The sequence below is a fragment of the Manis javanica genome, chromosome 11 (assembly GCF_040802235.1).
Source record: "Manis javanica isolate MJ-LG chromosome 11, MJ_LKY, whole genome shotgun sequence".
Taxonomy (NCBI): Eukaryota; Metazoa; Chordata; class Mammalia; order Pholidota; family Manidae; genus Manis; species Manis javanica.
In genome coordinates this window covers 118,758,157-118,782,503 of record NC_133166.1, presented here as the reverse complement: position 1 = coordinate 118,782,503, position 24,347 = coordinate 118,758,157, and the positions used below count along the sequence as shown (strand labels likewise).

The window sequence follows — 24,347 nt, the reverse complement described above, 5'->3', positions numbered from 1 at the left end:
GGAGAAGGCTTCCCTAACCTCTCCGTTTTAAATCGATCTAGTGATTCTCTGATTAATGCCTCTCTACACACAGGATTTTATATTCCACTAGAACAAGCACTAGATCTCCTATTTTCACTTTTATATCCCTAGTGCCTGGCACAGCACTTGGCACATAGAAAGCATTCCTAATTATTTAATAAATGAGTAAAAAAAAATTGATGTGTCACTGAGATGGCAAATCTCAAAGCAAACCTTCCCAACACAAGAGCTGTGGGTCTGCAGGAGTTGGAGGCCTCATAGGCCTCTTGCTGTGATGAGTTTTTTCTCCCCTAGTTCCAATGGTTCAAAGCATGCTCAAAGGATTGGTCCCAAGCTTTCCAGGTGGCTAGATGCCCTTGGACTGGGGAGAAGGGGTTCAGTGAGTTAGGTCAGTCTCTCACGCTGGAAAGCAGGGAGCTCTTGGTTCTCTGCCCGGGCCACTGGAAGACCTGGAATGTTAAAAGAAGCAAACCTCCAAACCCAGGCCTGCTTCGGGAAATAGACATTTTACCCAAGGGCCCCAGAGCCCTGGGCACCGAGGTCTATCCATCCCTGCTGAGGGCTGGCCTTGCATTTCCCACAAGGAGGATGAGCTGCAGAAGCAGAAATAGCTGGGAATCACGTCTGTGTGGGTGCTCAGAACTAGCTCTCGCTGCTGTCTTACTCCCCATTCAGTCTGGTGGACCTTCCTAGACTCTCTCCCCACCTCTTCTCTCCAACACACCCATATATGCTGCCCAGTTGTATCCTTCAAACTGTTTTCCCAGCTAGCAATGCCTTCTGCTTTTCTCGTACTTAGGGAGGGAGGTCACACTTCCTGTGCCCTACCAAGCTACTTTCTTGGGCTTCTAGTTCATGCTCACGACAGGAGATTGCAGTGTCCCATTTCTACACGAGGAAAGCCAAACCCACGGAGGCTTGCCCATGGTCACACAGCTAGGGAGCAGCAAGCCAAGATTTAAATCCAGGTTCCCCTAGAACTTGTGTCCTTCCCAACACCCCACTTGTCCTAGACTTGGCCTGTTCACTCAGTGCCATCGTGCGCTTTGCTGTATCTGTGTGCCCTCTCTATGAATATTTATTTACTATCTTTCTTGAGTTCCTTTTTTGTTTATTAACTGAATTAATTTTAAAAGAAAACTTTATATCAACTGTAAATGGAAAAATCATCTCAATAGTGTCACTTGCCAAAATTAAAAAGGTAACTATAAAAACAAGTACCTAAAATGTATTTTATATATTTTTTATTATAAAACATTTCAAACATAACACCAATGTTGTAAGAGTTTTACAGTGAACACCTGCACATCCACTTAGATTCTGTCATTAACTTTCTACTTGATTCATTGCATATCTGTCCATCTTTCCACCTCCCTCTCCACCCACAAATCCACTTTCCAATGCATTTCAAAGAAAATTACAGACATCAGAACACTTCTAAATACTTCAGAATGCATATCATTAACTAGACTTGGACATTTAAGTTTTTAAATTTCACTCAAATTTACATACAATGAAATGTACAAGACTAAAGTGTTCATTTTCTGAGTTTTGACAAATGCTTATACCAAAGTCCTATCAAGACACAGAAATTACAATCACCCTAGAAGGTTCACTTATGCTCTTCCCAGTCAGTCCTCATGACATACCTCCCCACTCTCCCAGGCAACCACATCTCTGATTCTTTTCCACCAGAGATTAGTTTTGTCCATTCTAGAATTTCATGTAAATGGAATCATACGGTAAATATCCTTTTGTGTGTGCCTGCTTTCCACTCCACATAATATTTTTGAGATTCATCTATGTCATTGCCCACATCGTATTTGTCCCTATTTTTTCTTGAGTCATATGTATTCCATTAAATGACTCTTCTGTTCAATCTTCTATTAATGGACACCTGAACTGTTTCCAGCATGGACTATTATGAATTAAGACATTACAAACAAGTGTTTTTGTGAACAATTTTTTTTATTTCTCTTGGTAAATACCTAGAAGTGGAACTGTGGGGTCATAGGTAGGTATATGTCTAGTTTAAAAGCAACAACTGCCAGAAATTTTCCCAAAGTAGACGTACCATTTTATACTCCCATCAACAATGTATGACAAATCCAGTTGCTCCATGATCTTGTCAGCATTTGGTGGTGTCAGTCCTTGTGGTTTTAGCCGTTCTGGTGGGTATGTACTAGTTCCTCACTGTGGTTTGATTTGCATTCCCTGATGATTAATGATGTGGACTATTTTTTCATATGCTTATTGTCCCTTCATGTATCTTCCTTTGGGGAGCATCTGTCAAGTCTTTTGACCATTTTCAAATTTGGCTGTTGTCATTTTATTATTGAATTGTAGGAGTCTTTATATATCCTGCACACCAGTCCTTTGCCAGATATATGTTTGCAAATATTTTTATAATTGTACCCAATCTGTGGTTTGTCTATTCATTTTCTTAACAGTGTCTTGAAGAGCCAAAGTTTTAAATTTTGATGAAGTCCAACTGGCTAGCTTTTTAAAAATGGTTATTGATTTCTGTGACCTAAGAAGCCTTTACTTATCCCTAAGTCATGAAAGTGTCTTACATCTCGAATGAATTTTTAGGTATGGTAGGAGGTAAGGTGTGAGGTGTTTTTTTTTCCATATAAATACCCAGGTATTCCAATATCATTTATTAGAAAGACTATTTTTCCCATTGGATTACATTGGCATCTCTGTCCAAAATCACATATGTAACTGTGAAGACAAGCAAAACAACATTATTAAATTTAAAAATTTTTAAATAAAATGTTGAAATGAAAATTAAGTGCAAATAAAAGTAGTCTAGTTGCATGTCAAAAATTCATATTTAAAAGTAAGGTCCTCACTGAGAATAATGGAGCTGGTTAGGACTAGTCTGTCACAAGAGATCACTTGGTTTAGTATCATTTATATTTTAAATGAAGATGAAGTTCTCCATCAAAAAGCAATTCTCTTTTTAAACTGTGATAATAACCAGCTTGGAGAATGCCAACAGCCATATGTATGTAGGTGGCAGAAGCAAAAGATTTTGACTGCTTTCTCTGAGACAATTGTTTGTCAGTTTGTCACATAAAAAATGGTTGTCAGCGTCCAAGAGTAATGTTTGTTGTGGTGATGTGTATGTAAATTCGGTGCTTTAAAACCCACACCAGTGATCTCTGCGGCCTGCACTGTCCGTTGACCACGTGGCAAGAGGTTCACGTGATCACGTGGTCCGTGTCCTGGTCATTGTCAGGAAGACAGCCAGTGCTGCTTTTAGCTTTATCCTGAGACTAAGAATAGTGAGATATGCTTATTGTATGAGGCACACTTCTAATTTAGTTCACTTATTTCTCATAAAGAAAGGTAGAGGCACTGTGATCATCCCATTTTACCTGGGGTGCTGAAAAGTCTTGCCACTTGCCCGAGGTCACTCAGCTGGTGAGTCTGGGAGATGGGACATGAAGCCAGGCAGCCCGGCTCCTCACCAGCCCTCCTGACCCCCTCTATTGTCTTCTCAGAAGAAAAGGTCTTCGGTGTGCTTCTTATATTTACTGTTCTCATCGCTCAGTCATTTAAGCATAAAAATTGTTAGAAACCCATTGGTCTACATTCTTCCTAAAACGTCAGGAAGTGAGCCCCCTTGGGGAGCACCCCCTGCTCTTTGGCGCCTGCTACCTGCGTCCTCCCAGTCACCTCTTCCTCGAGGCCACGGATCTCTCCCTCTCCCACCCTCTGTACTCCCTGCCTGTACCACAAAACAGCCCCGCGCTCTCTGCCTCACTCTCTAGTTGTAACACGCGGGTTACCACTTAATAAAATGGCCTCCATCTGTAAAAACAAAACCCTCTAATTCAGCTTGAGAATGATCTCCTCGAGGCATTTCCTCCAAGACCTGTCAGAGAGATATAAGCAGAGAAGTGATTTATTCAGATGTGTGCTTTCGAAAGAGCACGGTGTCAGGGAAAAGGCATTCCAGGCAGAGGGAACCGCATGGGCAGAAGCGAGGAGGGGAGAGTGCCAGCAGGTCTGGGGACTCTGGAAACGGTTGGACCGCTGCGGCTGGAGGAGGGGGCACCTGCCAGGGAAGGGTTAGAGACGAGATTCGGAGGGCCCAAGGGCAGGTTTTCTGTTATACTAAAACTTCTGCACTTAATTCTGAAAAAAGATAACACAATGATGTTAAAAAATTACAATGCTTATGTCTTGCCAATGGGTTTCAGCCCCGGTAAAGTTCGCTATGGATTCAGCGTGACCAAAGAAATGACAGTAGAACGTTCTTGGGGCGAAAGGGTTTATTACCAGGCTTGTTCTCCGGCGGTAGGTCGAGCACTAACGTCTCTGCCTCCGCCCAGAGCGGCCAAGCTCTCTATATAGCGCAATAGTAGCTTATTGCCTACGGGTGTGTAAGCAGTAGCCTAGCAACAGGCCAGTTACATCATTAGGTGGTTTAAGTTCAGTGAGGATCCTGGTCATAAGAACCGCAACTTCCCCACAGCTTAAAATTTAGGATGGACTAAGTTATGCTGTGGTAACAGTCAGCCCCAGATCTCAGTGGCTCGAAACAGCACAAGTCTATTCCTTGTTCACATTGTGTGCATGTCACTGAGGACTGCTGGTGGGCTCAGCATGACGTGTGGTCCCACCTCGCGGGCTCACACCAGCAGAGCAGCCCCGTCCGAAAAGCTGCAGGCCATGGTGACAGCCATGCCTTAGGCTTCTCTGTGAGGCTTAAACAATGGAACTTTATTTTCTCACAGTTCTGGCGGCTGGGAAGTCCAAAGTCAAGGTTCTGGCAAGCCCAGTTTCTAGAGAGGACTCTGCTCTTAGCTTGCAGGTGGCCACCTTCTCACTGTGCTCACGTGGCCAAGAGGGAATGAGCTCCGGTCTCTTCCTCTTCTGTAAGGACACCAGTTCTGTTAGATCAGGGCTCCACCCTTCTGACCTCGTTTAACCTCAGGCACCTCCTTAAAGACCTGGTCTCCTATATAGTCATATGGGGGGTAGGGGAGTGGGCTTCAGCATCGGAATTTGTGGGGGCACAATTTAGTCCATAGCAGGAAGGAAGCGAGAGCTCTGGAGGGTTGCACAGTAATAATCAAATGCTCATCCTGGGCGTGACACCCTTCACTACTGCTCATGACTCATTGGCCAGAACTGATCACATGGCCCCAGAGGGAACCAGGAAGTGCAGTTCCAGATGCTGGAGTCAGAGGTAGGGAGTGAGCAGTGTTGATTCTCACCACGGTAATAATTTTTGGATCTTTACTGTGTGCAGGCACTGTCCTGGGCCTCTATGGATTAGGCACTGGGAACCAATTGGAGGTTTTAAAGGAGGAAATGGCATGATCCGGTCTATCTGAAGTGGAGCTTCATGGGTAGGGATGAGACCATCCTAGCTTAAGACCTGGCTCCTTTGCTAATGCACCGTTTGACCTTATACGAGCATCTTCACATCCATGAAATGAGGATAATACTTTTGGCACATGTATATGTAAAGCACATAGAGGAGTGACTTGGCCTTAGGAGAGGCAGCATTGCATCACAGTTAAGCTTGCAGGCTTTGGAGTCAGCCGGATCTGGGTGAAGTGCATGAGTGTGTGTGTGTGGTACTTGCCACGTGTCAGGCACTGTGCTAAGCAAGCATATTATATAGGATCGATTGGGATTGGAAGCCGGGCAGGTCCATCTCCAAAACCCCTGCTTTTATTGCTACTCTTATAGCCCTGGGGCAGCGCAGAGGGACTGTTCATGTGTAATCTCCCCTGCTGCAAGTTCCCTGGGGAGAGGAACCATGTTACACTCTATCCTATCTCCCTTTAGCATAGTGCCTGGCATATAGTTGGTGCTCATTTAGGTGCTTAATGAGTGAGTGACTGACTGATGGAATAAAAGAAGGTAGAGGCTCTTTGGGGAGCTTTTCTGCTGGATCTAAGACCACTCAAGTGTTTTGCCAGTGGAAGTTGTTCCTGAGACCTGGCAAGTTAATGGAAAATGTTTTGAGTGTTTTATGAGGTTCCCTTAACATCCCAAACTTACCACACTTTCTAGATGTTTCCTCCCCCTCCTATGTGTGATACAGCCACTATATGTCTAACAGAAAGGTGTACTTAACAGGTCAGGCTAGACTATTGCTAATAAATTAGCTCCCAGATTGCAGTGGCGTAACATAGCAAACTTTATTTCTCACTTGGGCCAAGTCCAGTGTGAACTGGGCAGCCCTTCAGCACAGCTCCTTCGCGTGGTGACCCAGGCAGCCAGGCTCTGCCAGCTCAGTGTGTGGTCTCCACGGTTGCCACCGAAGAGGTTGAGAGAGTGGGAGGACTCACATTCACTCTCAGCCCAGAAGCAGCACATGTCCCTTCTCATAGCACGTGGGCCGCAGCCAGTCAGGTAGCCCTGCGAGCTGCAAGGAGCCTGGAAAGGGTCCTTCTTCCAGGTACCTGAAGGAGAACAGAATGAGACGTGGCTGAGCTAGAAGTCTCTATCACAGTCCGCTCCTCTGATCTCCAAATAGCGCATTTGATTTACTCTTCTTCCTACACACGATACACAGAAACAGCCTTTCCATGAGAGGAAACCCAACGGGGTGCGCAGCCCCTGCTCCAGCCCAGGGTCTCATGGGGTGCCCTGGGGTCCCTATCAGGTCTGTTGTGGCCCCTTTTGATCCGGATATGCATGAATTTAAAAGACAAGTTATCACTCTCCCCACATGCTTGGGGCAGAATAACCGCAGCAAAGATACCCTTGGGGCAGGGAGGAAGGGAGGCGCTGGCAGTCACTGGCCTGGAAGCCTGCCGGGCACACAGGGTGCAGACTCCTATCTGGCCGGGGGAGATCACCACGCTGCTCTCCTGCAAGGTGCTCCCCGCACCTGCTCCCCGGGGCACAGGCCCGGCCACTGGAGGCTCCTCCTTTCCCAGGACTCTCCTTGCTCGCATCTGAAGCAGGGGCTGTGGGCTCTGCCCTCCTTGAGCATTGTGGGGATTTCTCAGCCCACTTCTTGCCCAAGGAAGTTTCAAGTCTCAAATAGTCACAGGCTTCTTTTTTTATATTTTAATTTTTAAATTAAAATATTTTTTGCTCTGCTTTTTTCCCCAGCTTTATTGCGATATAATTGGCATATAACACTGTGTAAATTTAAGGTATACGACATGATGATTTGCTGTATGATATATTGCAAAATGATGACCACAGTAAGGTTAGTTAACACATCCATCATCTCACATAGCTGCCTTTTGTGTGGGTGGGTGTGGTGAGAACTTTTAAGATTTACTCCATTAGTAACTTTTGAGTGTATAGTACAGTATTGTTTACTTACCATCCTGTAGATTCCCATGACTTATTCATCTTATGACTGAAGTTTGTACCACTGGACCACCTTTGCCCGTGTCCCACCCTCCATTCCCCCATCCCTGGCTACTGCCAGTCTATCTGTTTCTGTGAGTTTTCTGTAAATCCCACATATAAGTGAGATCACACAGTATTTGTCTTTTTAAAATTTGTATGTTTATATATATAAACACTTGGGTTGTTTCCATGTTTTGGTGTTGCAATGCATGACCATGGAAGTGCAGGTATTTCTTAAAGATAGTGTTTTTGTTTCCTTTGGACGTTATGTACCCAGAAGTGGGACTGCTGGATCATCTGGTAGTGCTATTTTTTATATTTTTGAGGAACCTCCTATTGTTTCCATAGTGACTGTACCAATTTACATTCCCACCGGTAGTGTACAAGGTTCCCTTTTCTCCACATCATCGCCAGCACTTGTTATCTCTTGTCTTTTTGGTAATAAGAGACATGCTAAGAGGTGAGAAGTGATACCTCACTGTGGTTTTGATTTGCATGTCCCTGATGATTCGTGATGTTGAGCATCCTTTCACGCACTGGCCGTTTGTACATCTTCTTTGGGAAAATGTTTATTCAGGTCCTTTGCCCATTTTTAAATTGGGTTGTCTTTTTGCTATTGAGTTGCGTGAATTCCTTATGTATTTGGGATATTAACCCCTTCTCCAGGATATGATTTGCAAATATTTTCTCCCACTCCATATGTTGCCTTTCCATTGTGTTGCTGGTTTCCTTCGCTCTGCAGAAGATCTTTGGTTTGGTTCAGCCTCACTTAGTTATTTTTGTCTTTGTTCTTTGTGCCTTTGGTGTTGTATCCACAAAATCATTGCCAAGATCCATGTCAAGGCTCTTTCCCACTGTGTTTTCTTCTAGGAGTTCTGTGGTCTTGTGTCTTACATTTAAGTCTTCAGCTATTTTCAGTTGAGCTACAAGTTTTTAAAGACCCGGGTCATGGTTTCTTTGGCATTACTATTCTTTCAAAATCTCAGTAGGTCTCTCACCTGTCTGCTTCCCAACTGCCAGAATTTGGTGGTTCATTTTATGTGTCAACTTGACTGGGCCACCAGGTGCCTGGATATTTGGGCAAACATCACTCCGGGTGTTGCCATGAAGGTATTTTGGAATGAGATTAAATTAGTAGACTGAGTAAAGCAGATTGCCCTCCCTAATATAGGTGGGTCTCATCCAATCAGTTGAGCCCCTGAATAAAACAAAATACTGATGCTCCCCCAGATAAGAGAGAATGCTTCCTGCCCGACTGACTTTGAACTGGGACTTGGGCTCTTTCCCCGATGTCAGATTCAAAAGGAAACACTGGCTCTTCGATGGGACCTGTATCATCAGCTGTCCGGGCCCTCAGGCCCTCACATGTGGGCTAGAGCTAAACCTGGGTGTCCAGCTCACCCACTCAGCCTGCAGCGTTCAGGACTTTCCTGCCTCCATAATTGCAGTCTCCTCTCTCTCTCCACACGTGCACATAGATATATACACATGCACATACATCCCCTTGGTTCCGTTTCTCTGGAGAACCCTAACTAATACACAGAATCGCATTTAAATTTCTTTCCCAAAAAGTCTTCACATCTTCAGTTATTGACTTATGCTGCAATAACAAAATACTAGACCTCAGGGCCTTGAAGCGGCGGGGTTTCTCTCTCTTTCACATCCCCATCTGTTGAGCGAGAGGCAGCTCTGCAGGGTACCTGACCTCCATGTGGTGACTCGGTGATCCAGGCTGCTTGCATCCTTTGGTTCTTCTGCCCACAGAGAGTGGACAACTCATAGCCACTCCTAACTGCCTCAGACTGGGAGCGGTGCCCCTCAATTCCTCACACAGCACGTTGGCCAGAACTGGCTGCAAGACCCTTACCTAACTGCAGGGGAGGCTGGGAAATGTCAAATAATCACGAACACTTACTGAGTGTTGTCTCTGTGCCAAACTGCATGCCAAACACTTAAATACTATCTTTTAAGACTCCTCAGCCTAACTATATGAGTTCTACCCTGACCTCATCATACAGCTAAGGAAACAGGCTTCGAGAAGTTAAGGAAGAGCCCAGCCCTCATAAAGACAGGACTAGAGACTCAAACCTAGATCTCTATGCACCCAGAATGCCCTACCTCTTGACCCCTGTCCTGGGTGTCTTGCTGATCACTGCTGAGAATATGTCCATCCCATTGGAGGACTCGGATTGGGTTGGCTCCTATTCTCTGCTCCATCTCATTTCATCTTCCCTGGGAGTCATGAATTTTTAAACCTTGTGTGAGATCAACCAGTTCAGGCAGAGGAGGTATGGAAGCACTGAACAGGCAGAAAAAGAACAGCCATTAAGTAAGCATGACAGTTCTTCCAGAAAATGCCTGCCCAGGGGGGAAATGAACTCCAAGAAGTTATGCTGGCATGGTGGGCGGTGGAGAGAGTGTGCTCAGGCCCGCAGGGAATCATTTCCTTTTAGGAAAGACAAAGACAGAAGAGATTGGATTTAGGCCATTAGACTCCGGTTACTTCAGCTCCTGGTGGAGATAGCACACTGTGCTGAGCCTCCAGAGCACTTTGTAAAGGGGGGAGTCTTAGGAGCCTGGTCCCGGGCAGCTCCCCAGCCTCACTAAGCCAGTGGTCCTTCCTAGAGGCCCAAGTCACAGTTCAGAGAAGCTAGGAATGGGCAAAGTCGATAGTGGATCCTGAAGTCATCCTGGCCTGTCGGCTGACTCTCTCCCTGGACCCACTCTTTACACCCACAGTCACCACCTCCCACCCCTCACCGCACCCATCGTGCAGGCACCACACTGCTCCTGTCTCCCTGTGCTCCCTTCATTCTCACACCAGCCCAGAGAGCAGCTGGCATCTTGCTGTTACAGGGAGGAAAGTGAGGCCTGGGGACACTGCCTTCCACGGAGCCAGGATCTGAACACAGGCCACCCTGCCTCTGACTCTAATTAGTCAGGCTGTTCAGACCCAGCAGCCTCTGGGTCCACTGCCCCCAGCTCAGTTACCTGGCCATCCTTAGAGCCCTGAGCCCTTCATCAGGACAGTCCCCCCACCCTGGGTGGTATGCAAATCCAGGCCACCCTGTACCCCCCATTCCATGGATAAGAGGGCCCCGTGGGCTTGGTGTTGCCTTAATCAGCACTCCCTGCTAAGACTCCCTTTATGCCATGTCCCAGCTTCAAATCGTTCCATCCCAGAGGGTCACTCAGAGCAGCTGAAATCCAGGTGATTGACCATACAGTGGGGGGCACCGGGCCTGGATGAGGTTTGTCAGGTGGGCTCAGAAGAATCTGGGTCTGGAGCCATGAAGACATGTCAACTGAAGCTAAAAGACACATGCTCAGTCACACACATCTACCCTTCTTAATTCATTGTTGGGGACCCGAGCTCACATAGCCCAGTGCACAGAGTGTAGATGCCTGTCCCTGTTCAGGACTCAGCAGTCAAAGGGTGGTGTACACTGGCCTTAGATGCCTGTCAGGGCCTGCCCCCACTGGTGCCAGCTAATGAGTTCCATGGGCCAGGGCCCCAAAATGTCTTCTTGCAAGTTCCTGAGCCTCAACCTTCCATGCAGCTGCTGGTGTATCTCTAGCCCTGCCCTCTCAGAGGGGGGAAACAAGACTGGATCTTACTGCTCAGCACCAGGCAGGCCTATAAAGGAGAACCAGGTCACCCATCTGACCAGGGCAGTCCATCCTTTTGGACAATCACCAAGTTCAAGGGGTGTTAGAGCCCACTGCTGCAATCCCAGCACTTCAAAATGAATTTGCCATCGTGTTCCAGTTGGGCTCGGTGTGGATTCTGGAGTCAAAGCTGATTCCACCCCTTCCTGCCTGTGGGCCTTAGGCCATTTCCTTGTATGTACCATGGGGAAAATAGCAATAGTTCCGGGCTCGAAGCTGGAGTGGAAAGTAAAGAGATGACTCCTAGTTCTGCACTGGCACAGACGAAGTGCTTCAGAAAAAGGAATGGTTATGGAAGGCGGGATGAAGTGGGCCCAAGACTTCCCACTTAAAGTCTGAAAGGGTTGTTCAGTCTGTTGCCCAGGCTCAGAGGTGGGAGGTCCAAAAGTCACACAGCTACTTGGTGACCACTGGGACCAGCCCAAGTGAGCAGCCCCTAGGTTCCTGGTCCCCGTGGGCTCCAGGCCCTTGCTCTCCTGGGCCACTTCTTGACAGGGCTGGCCCCTCCTGCTCTGGGGAACAGAATGGTGGGTGAGGCTGGGTAGTCTGTCGTGGGGCCGTCCAGGCAACCCCAGCCTTATGAGGGTAGCACCTGCTGCATCTTCTGCAGTTCCAAGTGCGAGCCGCTGGGTGTCGCCCCACAGCAAAAAACAAAACACAACACAGGACACCGGACTCGCACAGCTGCGGGACCTAATGACCAATCGGTCAGACAGGGAGCAGCTGCCTCCCACTGCTTCCCATAGGCTATCTCCAGCCGCTCTAGAGCTTCCCTCACAGCGCTACCAGACAATTTCAAACTTTTACTACCCCTTCTGCACCCCACCAGCTGCTAAGAGGAAACCCTGGCCACAGCCTCTGCCAGCTGACCCCTCCACTACACACAGTGTTCCAGCCACCTGGGACGCATCACAGCTCCCCGTGTGCCAGGAAGTGCCCACCTTTGACATTCCTGGGCTTTCCACATGTTGTGCCCTCCCTCCTCTCTATGTAGTGCAGGCCTACCACCTGCTGGACACTGTGGACAGGGTATTTCAAATCCCCCAGCAACCCTGCAAGGTAGGCATGCAGGTGCAGAAAGAGGCACAGAGAGGTGAAGCCCAGAGGCCCACAGCTAGCCAAGGGGCAGCAGCAGGTTTGGAGCTCAAGCTCTCAGGCTTCCAAATTGAGCTTTCTTTAGCATCACCACACTGGCTGTGTCTGAGATCCCCATAGACTGTGGGCTACCTGAGGGCAGGGCCATGTGGAATTCCTGTTTATAACCTTTGGGTCCAACTCTTTGTCTAGGCCTTTCCCTAACTCTTGGATGACTCTTAACCATCTGTCCTGTCAATGGGTTTCAGCCCTGGACAAATTCACTATGGATTCATTGAGACCAAAAAAATGACAGTGGAACGTTCTTGGGATGAAAGGGTTTATACCCAACTTTATTCCCGCGGTGGCAGGTCAATCACTAGAATCCCAACCACTCAGAGCAAGTCTGCGTGCAGCAAGCCCGTCTCTGCCTCTGGGCCTCTCTGCCCCCGCAGCTATCTCAGTCTCTGTCCTTGGCGCTGCCACCACTCCAGCCTCTGCTCTCCTGCAGCCGTATAACCCTGCAGCCATGCCACCATGCCACCATGTCACCCAGAGCACTGGGCAGGGCTCTTTATATGGAGTCAATAACAACATATTGCCCACACGTGTGTAGTGAGCTAGCCAACCAGGGCCAGGTGAGAATCCTGGCCATAGGAACCTTCACTTTATCCACCCATCTAAGTGTACCAGATACTGTGCTAAGAGCTTTATGTGTGCCACAACCCTCTAGATAGGTCCCACTATTACCCCCATTTTCCAGAAAGGAAACTGAGCCACAGGTTATATGCACCACATCTTATAGTTTAAGGTGGCAGAGTCAGGCCTATGCCATCTGGCTTCAGAGTTTGAGCTCTTGCTTGTAACCACTTTTCTTTTTATTTATTTATTTATTTTATTTTATTTTATTTTATTTTGGTATCATTAATCTACAGTTACATGAAGAACACTTGTAACCACTTTTCTGTGTACACTTTGAAGGGGGGTCACTCCTTCCCTCTGCCCTGGGGGAGCTCCCACCTCTAGCAGTCTCTCCTGATCTCGGGTTTCATGGGTGGAGCTTATGTGGCCTCTGACCCTAGACTGGGAGCTCCTTGCTGGAAGGCAGGACCGGGCTGTGTGCATTCACTTCTTACCTTGCAGCTTCTGATCCCTGAAATGCCTGAACAGAGTCATTACTCGGGAGGGTGGGGACCTGCCACACCTCCATTTGGCCCTTGTCATCTCTGAGTCCCAGGCCTCTCTGTGGGAGGCAGGCATGGTCACAAGCTCCCTCCCTGGCAGGCCCAGGCATCTCAGGCTGAGTACAGCAAGGGCATCTCCTGGGTGAGGACTGCCCCCTTTCCCCCGGCCTCCCCTTCCTCCCCTAACCTCACCCTCCCCTAAGAGCCAGGATGTACTGGAGCCTGCTCCTACCTGCTCGTGAGAGCTGGAGGTGAAACCTCAGGAAATCTGCAAGCTGATTATTCATCTGAGCCACTGTTAAAAATTAAATGACATAAACTTACAATTTAACACATTATATTAAAAGCAAGAGTAATAAGTACTTAAAGTCCTCATCTCCTCTTCCTACCACTACGTTTTCCTGTCATTGTGCTTTTGTGGCTACTTCTGTCTAGTGGATCTGTATGATGCCAATTCTAGATAGCGGTGAACTACTGACCATGTCTTCCCAAGTCCCTGATCCGTGACATTGCCTTGGTAGTTTGAAAGCAGCTGGGATGGGAGTATTTACATCACAGAAATCAACAAATGTTACATATCAGGGCTCCCCTACACCCACCCACCCCTTCCCCAGAGATCCAGTTATTAAACATACAAGCCTTAAAGCCAAGGGGAGGTAAATGGGCTGTCGCAGAAGAAGCAGGCACTGTGGAACTGGCTCACTCTCACACTCCCACCAGTGTGAGGCCTGGGCAGTTTGTCCCTGGGCCTCACCTTTTGCATCTGCAAAATAGGCTAAGAGCAGCAGCTTTTAAAAACTGAGCATCAGCTATCTTCCAGGTGCCATATTTGTGCTCTCAATAAGTCTGCCAGCAGCTCTCTGTGAAAATGAGGAAATGGGGCATTAAGAGGCCAGGTCCCACATCAAAGGTGACAGGTCAGATTTGAACCACACTCTTAAGTGCTGTGGTTTTTTGGCCCTGTCATAACAGCACCCCGTCCCCTGTGTGGTTTGGGGGATTGTACAAGGTGCTGTATGTGAAAGAGCTTGACACAGATTTGGCTCTAGCAGAGCCCAGTAAAGACCACCGAGAGGTTTAAGAATGGGATCTGGACCCACCCACGTTTGACTCTCAACTCTGCTATTTTCTGCTTGTAAGATTTCCAGCCTGTCAAGACACTTTGCTCATCTAAGCCTCATTTTCCCCCAGAAAAGAGGGATAATAATAGCTACCTGGAGGAGCTACCCAGAGGGTTGGAGATAAAGGATGTAAAGTGTCTGGTATAAGTGGGTACTCAATAAAGGGGAGTGATCGTTGGGATTAGCTTTCATTGCATGTGACTCAGCCAGCAGCTCTGCCCAGCCTTGTTGAGGGAGGCCAGAGTGGAGGAGGCAGGACCTGGCCTGGGCAGTGGCTGGCCCTGACTCCCAGCCAGGTCAGCCCCTCAGAGAGCTCTGGCCCTAGAAAGGCTTCAGAAGCGTGGGCATGCCGTTGCTAGGCATTGGTTGCTAGGCAATGCACTGTTTCTCCTGGCCTGGCCACCTCCCAGAGGGCCCAGGCTTCTCTGGAGCAGCTCCTGCCTCCTTCAGCCTCTTGCCCGACCTCAGAGCCACTGCGGAGGGCAGGTGAGGGTGGGGCCAGCTGCAGCTGGGCTGGCAAAGAGCCAAAGAACTTCTAGCAGGGTGGGGTACAAGGCTGAGAGAGCTGAGAGAGAGACTTGGGGAGTCAAGAATTCCTGGGAGGGAGGTTGTCTGGCTGTTCAGTCCCCAGAGGAGGACGTACGGGGGTTAACATAGGAGGCTGAGAAGTCAGGTACCCTGGGTCTGAATCCACCTATTATGAGCTAATCCTTCATCACTTGGAACCTGCTTCCTGGCTATAAAATGGGGAGGTAATAATAAGGTGTGGGGAAGGGAAATGGGCACTTGTGCCCATAAGTGCTGACAATGGTGGAGAGGGACAGGCGGGGGTGGGGGTTGGGGGAAAGGGGCTGGCTGGGTGGGGTCCGATCACCCCTGTGGTCTCTGCAGCGTGGGCCTAGGGCAGGCTCAGGGCCCTTGAGCTGCTGGACCAATGGGCTCCTTGCACTTCCTTCCTAGGCCCCCCGGGGCCCTGCCCCACAGCATTATAATGGGGAAGCTCCCGCTGGGGGTTGTCTCCCCTTATGTGAAGATGAGTTCAGGGGGCTGCACGGACCCTCTGAATTTCTATGCTACCAGCTACTGCACAGCCTACGGTGAGGGCACCTTTGTGCAGGAGCCACCCCCCAACACAGGGCAGGAGTGGGTTACCCTCCCGATGGGAGAGGAGCAGCTCCTCTGGCCTATCACATATTCAGAGAGACACCAGCACACTGAACTGATTTGTTCCCTGAGACCCCCAAGGATGGTGTGCACACCTGTATTGTCAGGCAGGCCTTGCCCTGCTTTCCCTCCCAGAAATCTATCCTGCGATCCTGCCACACTGACCTTGTGTCCACCCCACTGACTCCATTTCCTGCTGCCACCATCCCAAAGGGCCAGGCTTTCCCGGCTCCTATCCTCCCCTTGTTCCTGCCCTGGCTCTGTGCCTCCTCCATCACAGGGACCCTTGGGCCCCTCGGGGCAGAGGGGATGGGTGGAGTGCTGGCCCTGCCTGGGAAGCCCAGCTCACGGCTCGCCCGCCCATCTGCTGACCTGCTTCTCCTCTGGCAGGTCGGAAGGACTTCCAGCCCCGCGTGGGCAGTCACCAAGGCACGGGCTACAGATCAAATTACCGGCCCGTGGTTTCCTACCGAGCCAATCTTGATGCCCTGGAGAGCCCAGCCACGGGGTATGCTCTGAGCAAGCCCTTCTCACCCCTGCCCTGCTGGGCCTTTGCTCTCAGGGCCATTGTTACTCGTCAGGCCAACCCCAGGCTCTGTGCATGGGGACTCTGAGCCTTGCTTGGCCTGGGTCTAGGGTCTGGGGGGACTCAGGGCATGGTGCCCAGTCTGGGGCCCAAAGGCAGATGGACTCTTGAGGCACCTGTGGGAGGTTTGAGGGAGGTGGGAAATTTCTGGAGACAGGTATTGCTGCCTCCAAGGGACAAAGGCAGGTGGTCTTGGTGGTAATAACTCCTGCTTCTGCCCTATCCGCAGGGAACAAGTCCATCACAGTTTCCAGACTGTGACCAGTCAGAGTTACCGCCCCCTGGAGGTGCCTGATGGCAAATATCCGTTGCCCTGGAACATACACCAGACCAGCTCAGGCTACTGTCGGGAAAAGCCCAGTGCAGCAACTGCCACCAAGGAGGTGCCGGGCCAGGGCCAGGCAGGCAGGCGGTGGCTAGGCTGAGGTGGAGGGAGGCTGAGGGGAGGAGAGGGCGGGAGCCCTCCAGCAGGGTGGGACTGCACTGCCAAGAACCGGCCAAGGCTGAGAAGACTGAGCATGGAGGAGCCACCATTGGCTGGCGCCACTCGCTTTGCCACGTTTGTCCTCATTCCCACCGTCACCTCCCCCTCCTGTCGCTACTGCCGTCTCCACCATCCCCATCTCTGGCCCCAGTCCCATCCCATCCCAGCCCCATGATGTCCATCATCTGTCCTATCCACGTCGCCAAGCCCAGACCACCCACTCTGCCGTCATCACATTCACTGTTGCCATTGTCTCACTTCCATCATCTTCATGACCACCATCCTTAGCAGCAGCAGCAGCAGAATGAATGCTAAAGCATTCATTCATTCATTCATGCATTCATTCATTCGCTCAACCAGTATGTTCTGAACATCTCTTCTATATTTGAAGGTGATCGTGCTGGGGCAAAAGCACAAGGAAGGGCGGGGGTGAAGCAGAAATGAAGGAGGGCCAGAAAAGAGACCTTAGACCAAGCCTTGAGGGGGGTGTGCTCCTCCAAACACAACGGTGTGAGGGAAGTGTGTGCCCGGTCATGCAGACAGCAAGCGCAGGGGCCTGAGGCGGGAGGTCTCTGGGAGGAGGGCAGCGAGAGGCAGGTGGCTGGAGCCGAGGGAGGAGCTGCGGTCCTGTGGGCTGCAGTCAGGATGGGAATCCCGGGGCTCTGAGCAGAGGAGGGGCATGACAGCACTGTAAAGGGACCCCTGCTGTGCAGACGTTGTGAGGGTCAAGGGCAGAATCTGCGTCACAATGTGACTGCCAGCGCCTCACCTGGAGGGGTGATCAGCCATTCCCTCCTCCCAGGTCAGGAAGGTCCATTTTGACACCCAGGACTATGGGCCCCAGGCCATCACAGGGCTGGAACCCAAGGACAGGCCACCGCTCCACCAGCAGCAGGGCAAGGGCTCAGTGGAGTGGGAGAACGCCCGACACGTGAGTAGGCAGCCCCCCAGAGGGCCGTGAGCTGGGCTCCTTGAGAGGTGCTGCACTGACTCACCCAAAGCACTGACTGGCCGTGGGCTCAGGGCACCAAGGAGAACCAGGGAGAGCAGAGGAGTGGACATTTGGCATTTCCAAAATGGCATAAAGTGGTCACCCTGGGCTTTCTTATTCATGTCTTAGCACAATCTGCTGAGCTCCACCCCATGCCGACGCCCTGAGCCCCAGGAAGCAGAGTGAAGGGAGTCCCTGTTTTCACCCCTCATCCTCTTCCTTTCTTTGGGCCCCTCCTGCGCTGGGCCCGGGGACTCTGGAAGCCCTCTGGTCATTAGCAGGAGTCCAGTATGGAATGGGACTTAGCTGTCATTGCCATGGGATCTGCTGCCCGGCCCTGCTCCTCAGAACGGGGTGTACGTGGAGCACCTCCAGGCCCTGGGCTGCCTGGGTCCCCCATCGCTCCACCCTCTGTGTTCCAGGGCCCGCGCTTCATGACTTCTGAGTATAACTCCAAATACCTCAAGGAGCCTTCAAACCAGCCAGGTAGGCATATCTCAGAGCTCATGCCTCCCTCCCACCACACCTCCCTATCCCCCACCCCTAGGAGAGACACTGGGGCACCTGGAGCTGGCACAGGACTAAGAAGGCACCAATGAAAGAAAGGAGGGCATGCAGGCAGCTTGGGGAGTTGGGCTGAACTCAGCCCATGGGCCTGCCGAGCCCCAGAGGACAAATGCTTGCTCAGGAGGGCCGCTGAGCCTGCTGAGGCGCTTCTGTCCCTGCGGGCCCCCCCTCTGCTCCGCTCTGCCCTGCACTCCGGAGTCCCAATGCCCGGGATCCCGGAGGCTCAGGCTTCCAGATCCTGGGAGCAGCTCCCTCCACCCACCCCTGCTGGGACTCTTCTGAGCCTCTGCAGGCCCTGGGGGGGTGGCGGCTGGTGGCAGGGGCAGCACAGGAGGCTATCTTTGGCAGATCTCCTGCAGAAGAGATCGATTGGTGCCAAGGAGGAGACCGGCTTCACAGAAGAATCTAGCAAGAACCCGAATGTCTTCCAGCCACCCTCCCAGGCCCTCCCTGGGAACCCGGTTAGTCAGGCTGAGCCCCATGAGAATCTCAGGGTGAACCCCAGAGTGAGTGGCCTTGGGCAGCACTCAGAGGGGAGGAGGTAGGGGGGTTTCCTGGATGAGGCAGCATCAGACCCCGGCCCTGAGGAATGGGCAGAATTGGGACGTTTGGCCTTCCTACACTGACATCTCATCTGGGGGTTTCTATCTTTTTTTAAAAATCTGAGCTGCAGAAGCCTTTGTTCAAACACAGATGAAGGGACTTGGGTGAAAACTGCTCCTTTGGTTCAATTCACCCAGTTTGTGGATGAGAAGACTGAGGTCCAAAGAGGAGAAGGGGCAGAACCAGTGTCCCTCAGAGCGCAGTCAGAACCCAGGGCTGTGCTGCCCTCCGTTCCTTCCTCCCCACATTCTCTCCTGTCCTGTCATCACACCATCTGTTCTCAGGACAAGGGGGCAGCTGCCTCTGCAGGCTGATGCTCCCCCGCTGGCCTCTTTCTAGCCTCTCCTCCCCAGCCGGAGTGTCACCAAGGCCGACTTTCTCCCCATGACCCACCCGCATGTAAGCTGAGCTGGGTCAAGGGACGTCTGTGTGCCTGGGCTGGGGTCCCCCTGGGAGTGGTCAGGATGACGCGCTGGAAGACCCAGGCTGCGGTGCCTTGGGTCAAGGGGCGTCTGTGTGCCCAAGCTGGGGTCCTCCTGGGGGTGGTTAGAATGGTGTGCTGGAAGGTCCTGGAAGGCCCAGGCTCTGGTGCCTTGCTCCTTAGGGAGATGAATTCCTGCCAGCGCTGGCCAGGGGCTCCGAGCGCGAGACGGCCTTCAGCCGCACCAATGACAGGACTCTGAACCCCAGAGTGAGTGGCCTTGGGCAGCACTCAGAGGGGAGGAGGTAGGGGGGTTTCCTGGATGAGGCAGCATCAGACCCCGGCCCTGAGGAATGGGCAGAACTGGGACGTTTGGCCTTCCTACACTGACAGGTAGAGGCTTCGGGGCTGGGGGGGAAGGGGCATGTTTGGAACAGTGAAGTCAGCCTGCCTGCAGGGGAAGGACTGGAGCCCCCTTCCCTGCCCATACCCAGGGGCAGGTTGGAGCTGCATGTGCGGCTCCCTCTGTCCTGGCTGCCTCCTGGTGGCTCTGTCCCCCACAGGTCAGTATGAGCCCAGAACCCAGCAGCATGAGCCGCTGGCAATTCCGGCCCCCGCAGAGAGCGCAGCCGACAGATGTTGCCCCGCTTGGCCGGGAGACTGTGGGGAACAAGGTGAGGTCTGGGGCGCCCAGCGCCCACCCCCAAGTCCCCACCCCCTCCTCACCTGACAGGTCCCCTCTATCCCTCTTGTGCAGGAGCCCACAGGGTTCAGCCTTAACAACCCTAGCTATGTCCCGAGCCCCTATGACCCCGACAAGGATAATCACTACTTGACCACCTACAACCAAGGGTGAGCGCCCCTTCCCTGCCCATATCCAGGGTTATGAAGCTGGACCCATAGGGAGACTGAGATTGGGACAAGTAGTGAGTGCACAGCCTCATGGGGAAAAAACTAGCACTGATTTAACATGCCTTCTCCCAGAAGCAGACCCTGAGTGAAGGATTTGCGTGCAAGCCCTTTACTGGGGGATATGGAGGAGTGAGAAGTGGGATGGGGGAGGAAAGGCAGCCATTATGGGCTGTGTTATTGTGGATGTGTTATTAGGACACATATCCTGCGGGGAGACTCTGGAATGCTGCAAACACACAATTCAGAATTATCCCTGCCAAGGGCTGAGAGAGCTGGGGTATTCATACCCTCACACCCTTCAGTCATTGGTTAAGGGCTGTGCCCAGGGGCGGTATTAAATCCCAGTTACCTGCTTCCTTAGGCAAAGCAGGCTCCAACACCCCAAGGGCAGCCTTCCTACACAGATGCAGTGCAGGTCACTGGTGGCCAGGTTGGTGGGCTAGGGAATAAGGGGGTTCAGGGGGGTCTAGGTGGAGCTACAGCATCTGTTAAGACAATCTAGTCCAAGGAGGTGGGCTCCATTCTCCTTCAGAAGGTAAGCTCTGTGTAAGTCCTGGGCAAGGAGTGAGTGTCCTGGTCATCAGGAAAGGCCTCCAGGAGGAAGTGGCCCTAGAGCCATGGGGGTCCCCCAGGGCCAGGACTGGGGACTGTGTTGCAGGGGTGGGACAAGGAGGTATCATTCCTGGGACGAAATCCTCCCTCAGGGCATCTGCCATCTATTTGTCAGCATGTGTCATCCATGTCCACACTACCCCCCAACTCTTCAGTCTCCTAAGATGCCCCCTCTTGCTTAGGGCTAACTCCCCCTCTTTTGGATGGGGACCCCGAGGCTCAGAGGGAAGAGGTGGTGCAGGACCCCTGTGTCTGTTTCAGTTTCCCACGGAGGGGGAGGGGAGGCACAGAGCCTCCTTGGGGGAGTTGGGGGACAGCTGTGTCCCTGCCTGTTGCCAGGCAATGCCCCCTCCTGTGGCTGCAGCAGCCCCTCAGCCCCAGCCATCTCTGCTGGACCCTTTCCTCACCTGCCTGTAGGTGTTTCCTGAGCTCACGCCAGGTGTCAGGCACCTGCTCCTCCCTGGTGCGCCCAGAGCCACCAGGGCTTATACTCTCTGATTTTTCTCATTCTCTCTCTCTGCACCCTTATTTTGTAAGCTCAAGGGTGGGGCCCCCATCTTACCCATCTTGGCACCTTAAAACCTGGCCCAGTGCTCAGGAAATATTGGCAAGTGTAAGAAAAGTTGAATGCCTAGAGAGAAATGGATGAGGTGGGGGTCCCCGCCCCAACCATCCCCCTCAGCCCCTGAGAAGTTCATAGGCCAGGGAGGGAGGCATCACTTAAACAGTCCTTGACACTCCAAAGTGCCACCTCGACATCAGGGCAGAGCCAAGGGAAGGTGCCCCAAGTGGATAGGGCCTTAGGGAGTGCCTGTCAGAGGGGACAGCATGCCCCAGGGCCAGAGGCTGCAGGAACCTGAGGCCATTTGTGCTCCGCTGGAGCCCAGGCTCAGGCTGGAGAAGGCGGAGGGGCTGCGGAGGAGGGCAGAGGCCGGCTGCCCACCAAGGCCTCCTGTGCTGCAGGTACTTCGAGAACATCCCCAGGGGGCTAGACCGTGAAGGCTGGACTCGACATGGTGTCCAGCCCCAGAAGCTCAGGGGCTACACCCTCAACCAGCCAGTCACATGCATGGAAGCCTCCCCCAACCCCACGGAGAGCCTGCGGCGCTTGCACCCCCACGGGGGAAGGTAGCTGGCCTCTGTCCCTTCTCCCCAGCCTCATCTCGGCTGCATCTAGACCTTTCCCCAGGCCTCTCCTCCTCCATCTGCCTGAGCGGCCTGTCTCCTCTCTCTGGCCTGTTCATTGCTTCTCCTGCCCACGTGGGCTCCTCCTCCCCCACGCCTCTTTGCCCTCCCTCTGAACAGCTGCCCCCCACGCCACCCCACTGCGGGTGCCCTGGGATTTGGCAAACCTTCCCAGGGGCCCGCAGCCCCACACCTGCTCCCTGTGGGCTGCGTGTAGGGTGGGGACTAAGCTGAGCAGACTGTGGCTCTGCCTTACTCTGACTCCTTTCTGCTAATTCAATTCCTCAGAAATTACACTTATACCCATGATGGCTCAGAGTTGGCAGGCAAAGATGTCTGTGACTTGGCCACCCTGGCTGAGGGCTGGCCCCCACAGGGAGGGGCAGGCAGAAGAGGGGCAGCCTCCCCATCCTACCCCTCCCTCATCTGTACCCCATCCCCAATGCAGAACGCCGCTCTCAGCAGACCCCTTCTACGGAGCCACACCTCACAGCAGCCGCTTCACCATGCCTAGCTGAGCCTGAGGCCTGGGTAAGAGGCTGGGGCTCCCCGTGGTGGGCTGGCCTCTGTTGTGGGCCAGCCCCACATACCCACCCTTGGGTGCAGCAAGCCCTGCTTGGAGACCCCAGCTCCTTAGTAGAGGGTGGGAGAGCAGGGACCTCTCAGGGAGTGGGGCAGGTACACAGAATGATCCCATAGCCCCCCAGGCCTCCTTTGCTGCCCCCACAGGTCTTCCAACAGGACAGGAGCTGGCAACTCTCCCCCGTCCCACCGCATCCCCACTGGGACTCCCCTGGCTACTTGCCTAATGAAATAAAGAGGAGTGAAGCAGAGCGCTGTGACTGTTGGGGTGCTGGGAAAAGGACCGGTGAGGGTGAGCGGGGTGCAGGGGTGGGGGAATGGGGCCAGATCGGGAATCAGGGAGGGGGTTGGACTCTGGGTGACACTCTGGAAGGGCACCCCGCCGCTGGAGACTCCCTCTCCTCTCCTGTCGCGAGGACTCTTCGGCCTGTGCTCCTGTGCTGAGCGCTCAGTGAGTGTGGGGGTGGCGGGAGAGCCGGGCAGGTGGGACGGGGAGGGGGCAGGGGCGGGAGGGAGGCGGGTAGAGAGGCCCGTAGTCAGGTCTATAATGTGGGCGGGGGGGTTCAGAGCAGGACTTCCGGGGCCCCCATGGAGCCTGCACCGGGAGGGTTAAAGGAGAGGGCAGGACCGCGGGGCAGCAGGAGTCCCAGAGATTTCTCTAGACACGTGTTGAGGAGGGTCCACAGTGGGCAGATGCCTGGACACCAGCACCGGGAGGGGCGGGGGCTAGTCAACAAGGCTGGAGCCTCAGGGCAGCCCTTCTGTGACAACTGAAACCAGACACCCCGTAGGCAGACCCCCACTGCGAGCACAGGTCCTGCAGACCAAACTTTGCGGGAAGAAAGAGGCAGCGTTCCTTCCGGGTGCCGCAGCCTGACCCCAGAGCCCGCAGCCTGCACGCGCGCTGCCTCTCAGTGCCTTCTCTCACCTCCACGGGGTGTGTGTGTGTGCAGTTCTATGCTGCGGCCCTGCTAGCACCAGCCCCTTATTTCATAAATGAGGAACCTGGACCCAGGAAGGGTGTACGAGCTGCTGGACGTCACACAGGACAGACAGGCAGCAGCAGCCTCAGACGGCAGAGGGGCAGACTCAGGGGCCCATCGGCTGCTCCTCTATCCCCCACCGACCCCCTGCCCCTTAGTGGGTGTCCAGGGAGCAGCTCTGCTGCCCTGGGTCCTGGCTGCACCCCACAGTCTTGAGCAGCAGCCTGGGGGCCGTCCTCGGCCTGGCTGGGGCTCCATGTGGTATGTGGGTGGCTCCAGCTGGCTTCAGCACTGGAGGAGGGAGTAGGGGACACGGAGTCTCTCGGCTGCAAACCCAGCCAGACTCAGGACCCAGCGACAGCCCTACAGGCTGTGGGTGAGGCCTGCGGGTCCGTGGTCCCCAGCATTAGGAGTGAGTCACCAAACCAGAGACTTGCCATCTGCGCCCCCATGTGGCCTGGCCATAGTGAGCAGGGGAGAGGTAGGACATCAACCAGCCCCTCCCACCCACAGTCCCCTGCCAAAGCACACACAAATGCAAGTAAAGATGCATACAGACCTTTGAAGACATGCGCACACATGCAGATGCACAAATGCCAACAAATACTCATAGACTCAGTACCACAACCACACACAAAAACAGGGAGAAGCACAAAACCAACGTGTACAAAAACACACGGATCTTCACATAAACACCCAAGATGCTTGTACATGCAGACAGATGCACACACACAGGCAGACTTATGGACACATGGACACACTTAGACGTGGGCACAAAGACACACCAAAACAGACGTACAGAGCCTTACAGGACAGATAGATAGACATACACACCCACGTTTGTGCACAT

General features: G+C 52.6%; 1 protein-coding gene and 1 long non-coding RNA gene across 5 annotated transcripts; one reads left to right on the top strand and one right to left on the bottom strand.

The window, feature by feature from the left end:
- Nucleotides 1-6,187: 6,187 nt before the first annotated feature.
- Nucleotides 6,188-14,715, bottom strand: LOC140844318 (uncharacterized). Its single transcript, XR_012122475.1, has 3 exons — nucleotides 14,501-14,715; nucleotides 13,519-13,581; nucleotides 6,188-6,452 (listed from the first exon to the last, which is right to left on the bottom strand). It is a non-coding gene; the product is annotated as an uncharacterized lncRNA (long non-coding RNA).
- Nucleotides 14,716-14,768: 53 nt separating this feature from the next.
- SAXO4 (stabilizer of axonemal microtubules 4) lies at nucleotides 14,769-22,765 on the top strand. 4 transcript variants are annotated; one of them, XM_036995656.2, is made up of 14 exons: nucleotides 14,769-14,893; nucleotides 15,368-15,504; nucleotides 15,962-16,079; nucleotides 16,387-16,540; nucleotides 17,444-17,572; nucleotides 18,055-18,118; nucleotides 18,548-18,660; nucleotides 19,142-19,201; nucleotides 19,407-19,493; nucleotides 19,787-19,897; nucleotides 19,981-20,075; nucleotides 21,711-21,875; nucleotides 22,381-22,463; nucleotides 22,662-22,765. In XM_036995656.2, exons 1-13 carry the CDS (start codon nucleotides 14,784-14,786, stop codon nucleotides 22,448-22,450), a joined length of 1,413 nt encoding a protein of 470 aa, XP_036851551.2. In that variant the 5' UTR covers nucleotides 14,769-14,783; the 3' UTR covers nucleotides 22,451-22,463; nucleotides 22,662-22,765. The 4 variants fall into 4 exon arrangements, with proteins under 4 accessions (XP_036851551.2, XP_017508028.3, XP_073071858.1 ...); XM_017652539.3 differs by having other exon boundaries at nucleotides 22,640-22,756; XM_073215757.1 differs by lacking the exon at nucleotides 17,444-17,572.
- The last annotated feature ends 1,582 nt before the right edge of the window (nucleotides 22,766-24,347 follow it).

Excerpts from the sequence above, each read along its gene's own strand:
- SAXO4 (XM_036995656.2), top strand. The coding sequence starts at position 14,784 with ATGCACTGTTTCTCCTGGCCTGGCCACCTCCCAGAGGGCCCAGGCTTC. Across the intron at positions 16,080-16,386 it reads CTGGAGAGCCCAGCCACGGG|GGAACAAGTCCATCACAGTT; the intron begins GTATGCTCTGAG and ends CCCTATCCGCAG. Across the intron at positions 16,541-17,443 it reads CAGCAACTGCCACCAAGGAG|GTCAGGAAGGTCCATTTTGA; the intron begins GTGCCGGGCCAG and ends CCCTCCTCCCAG.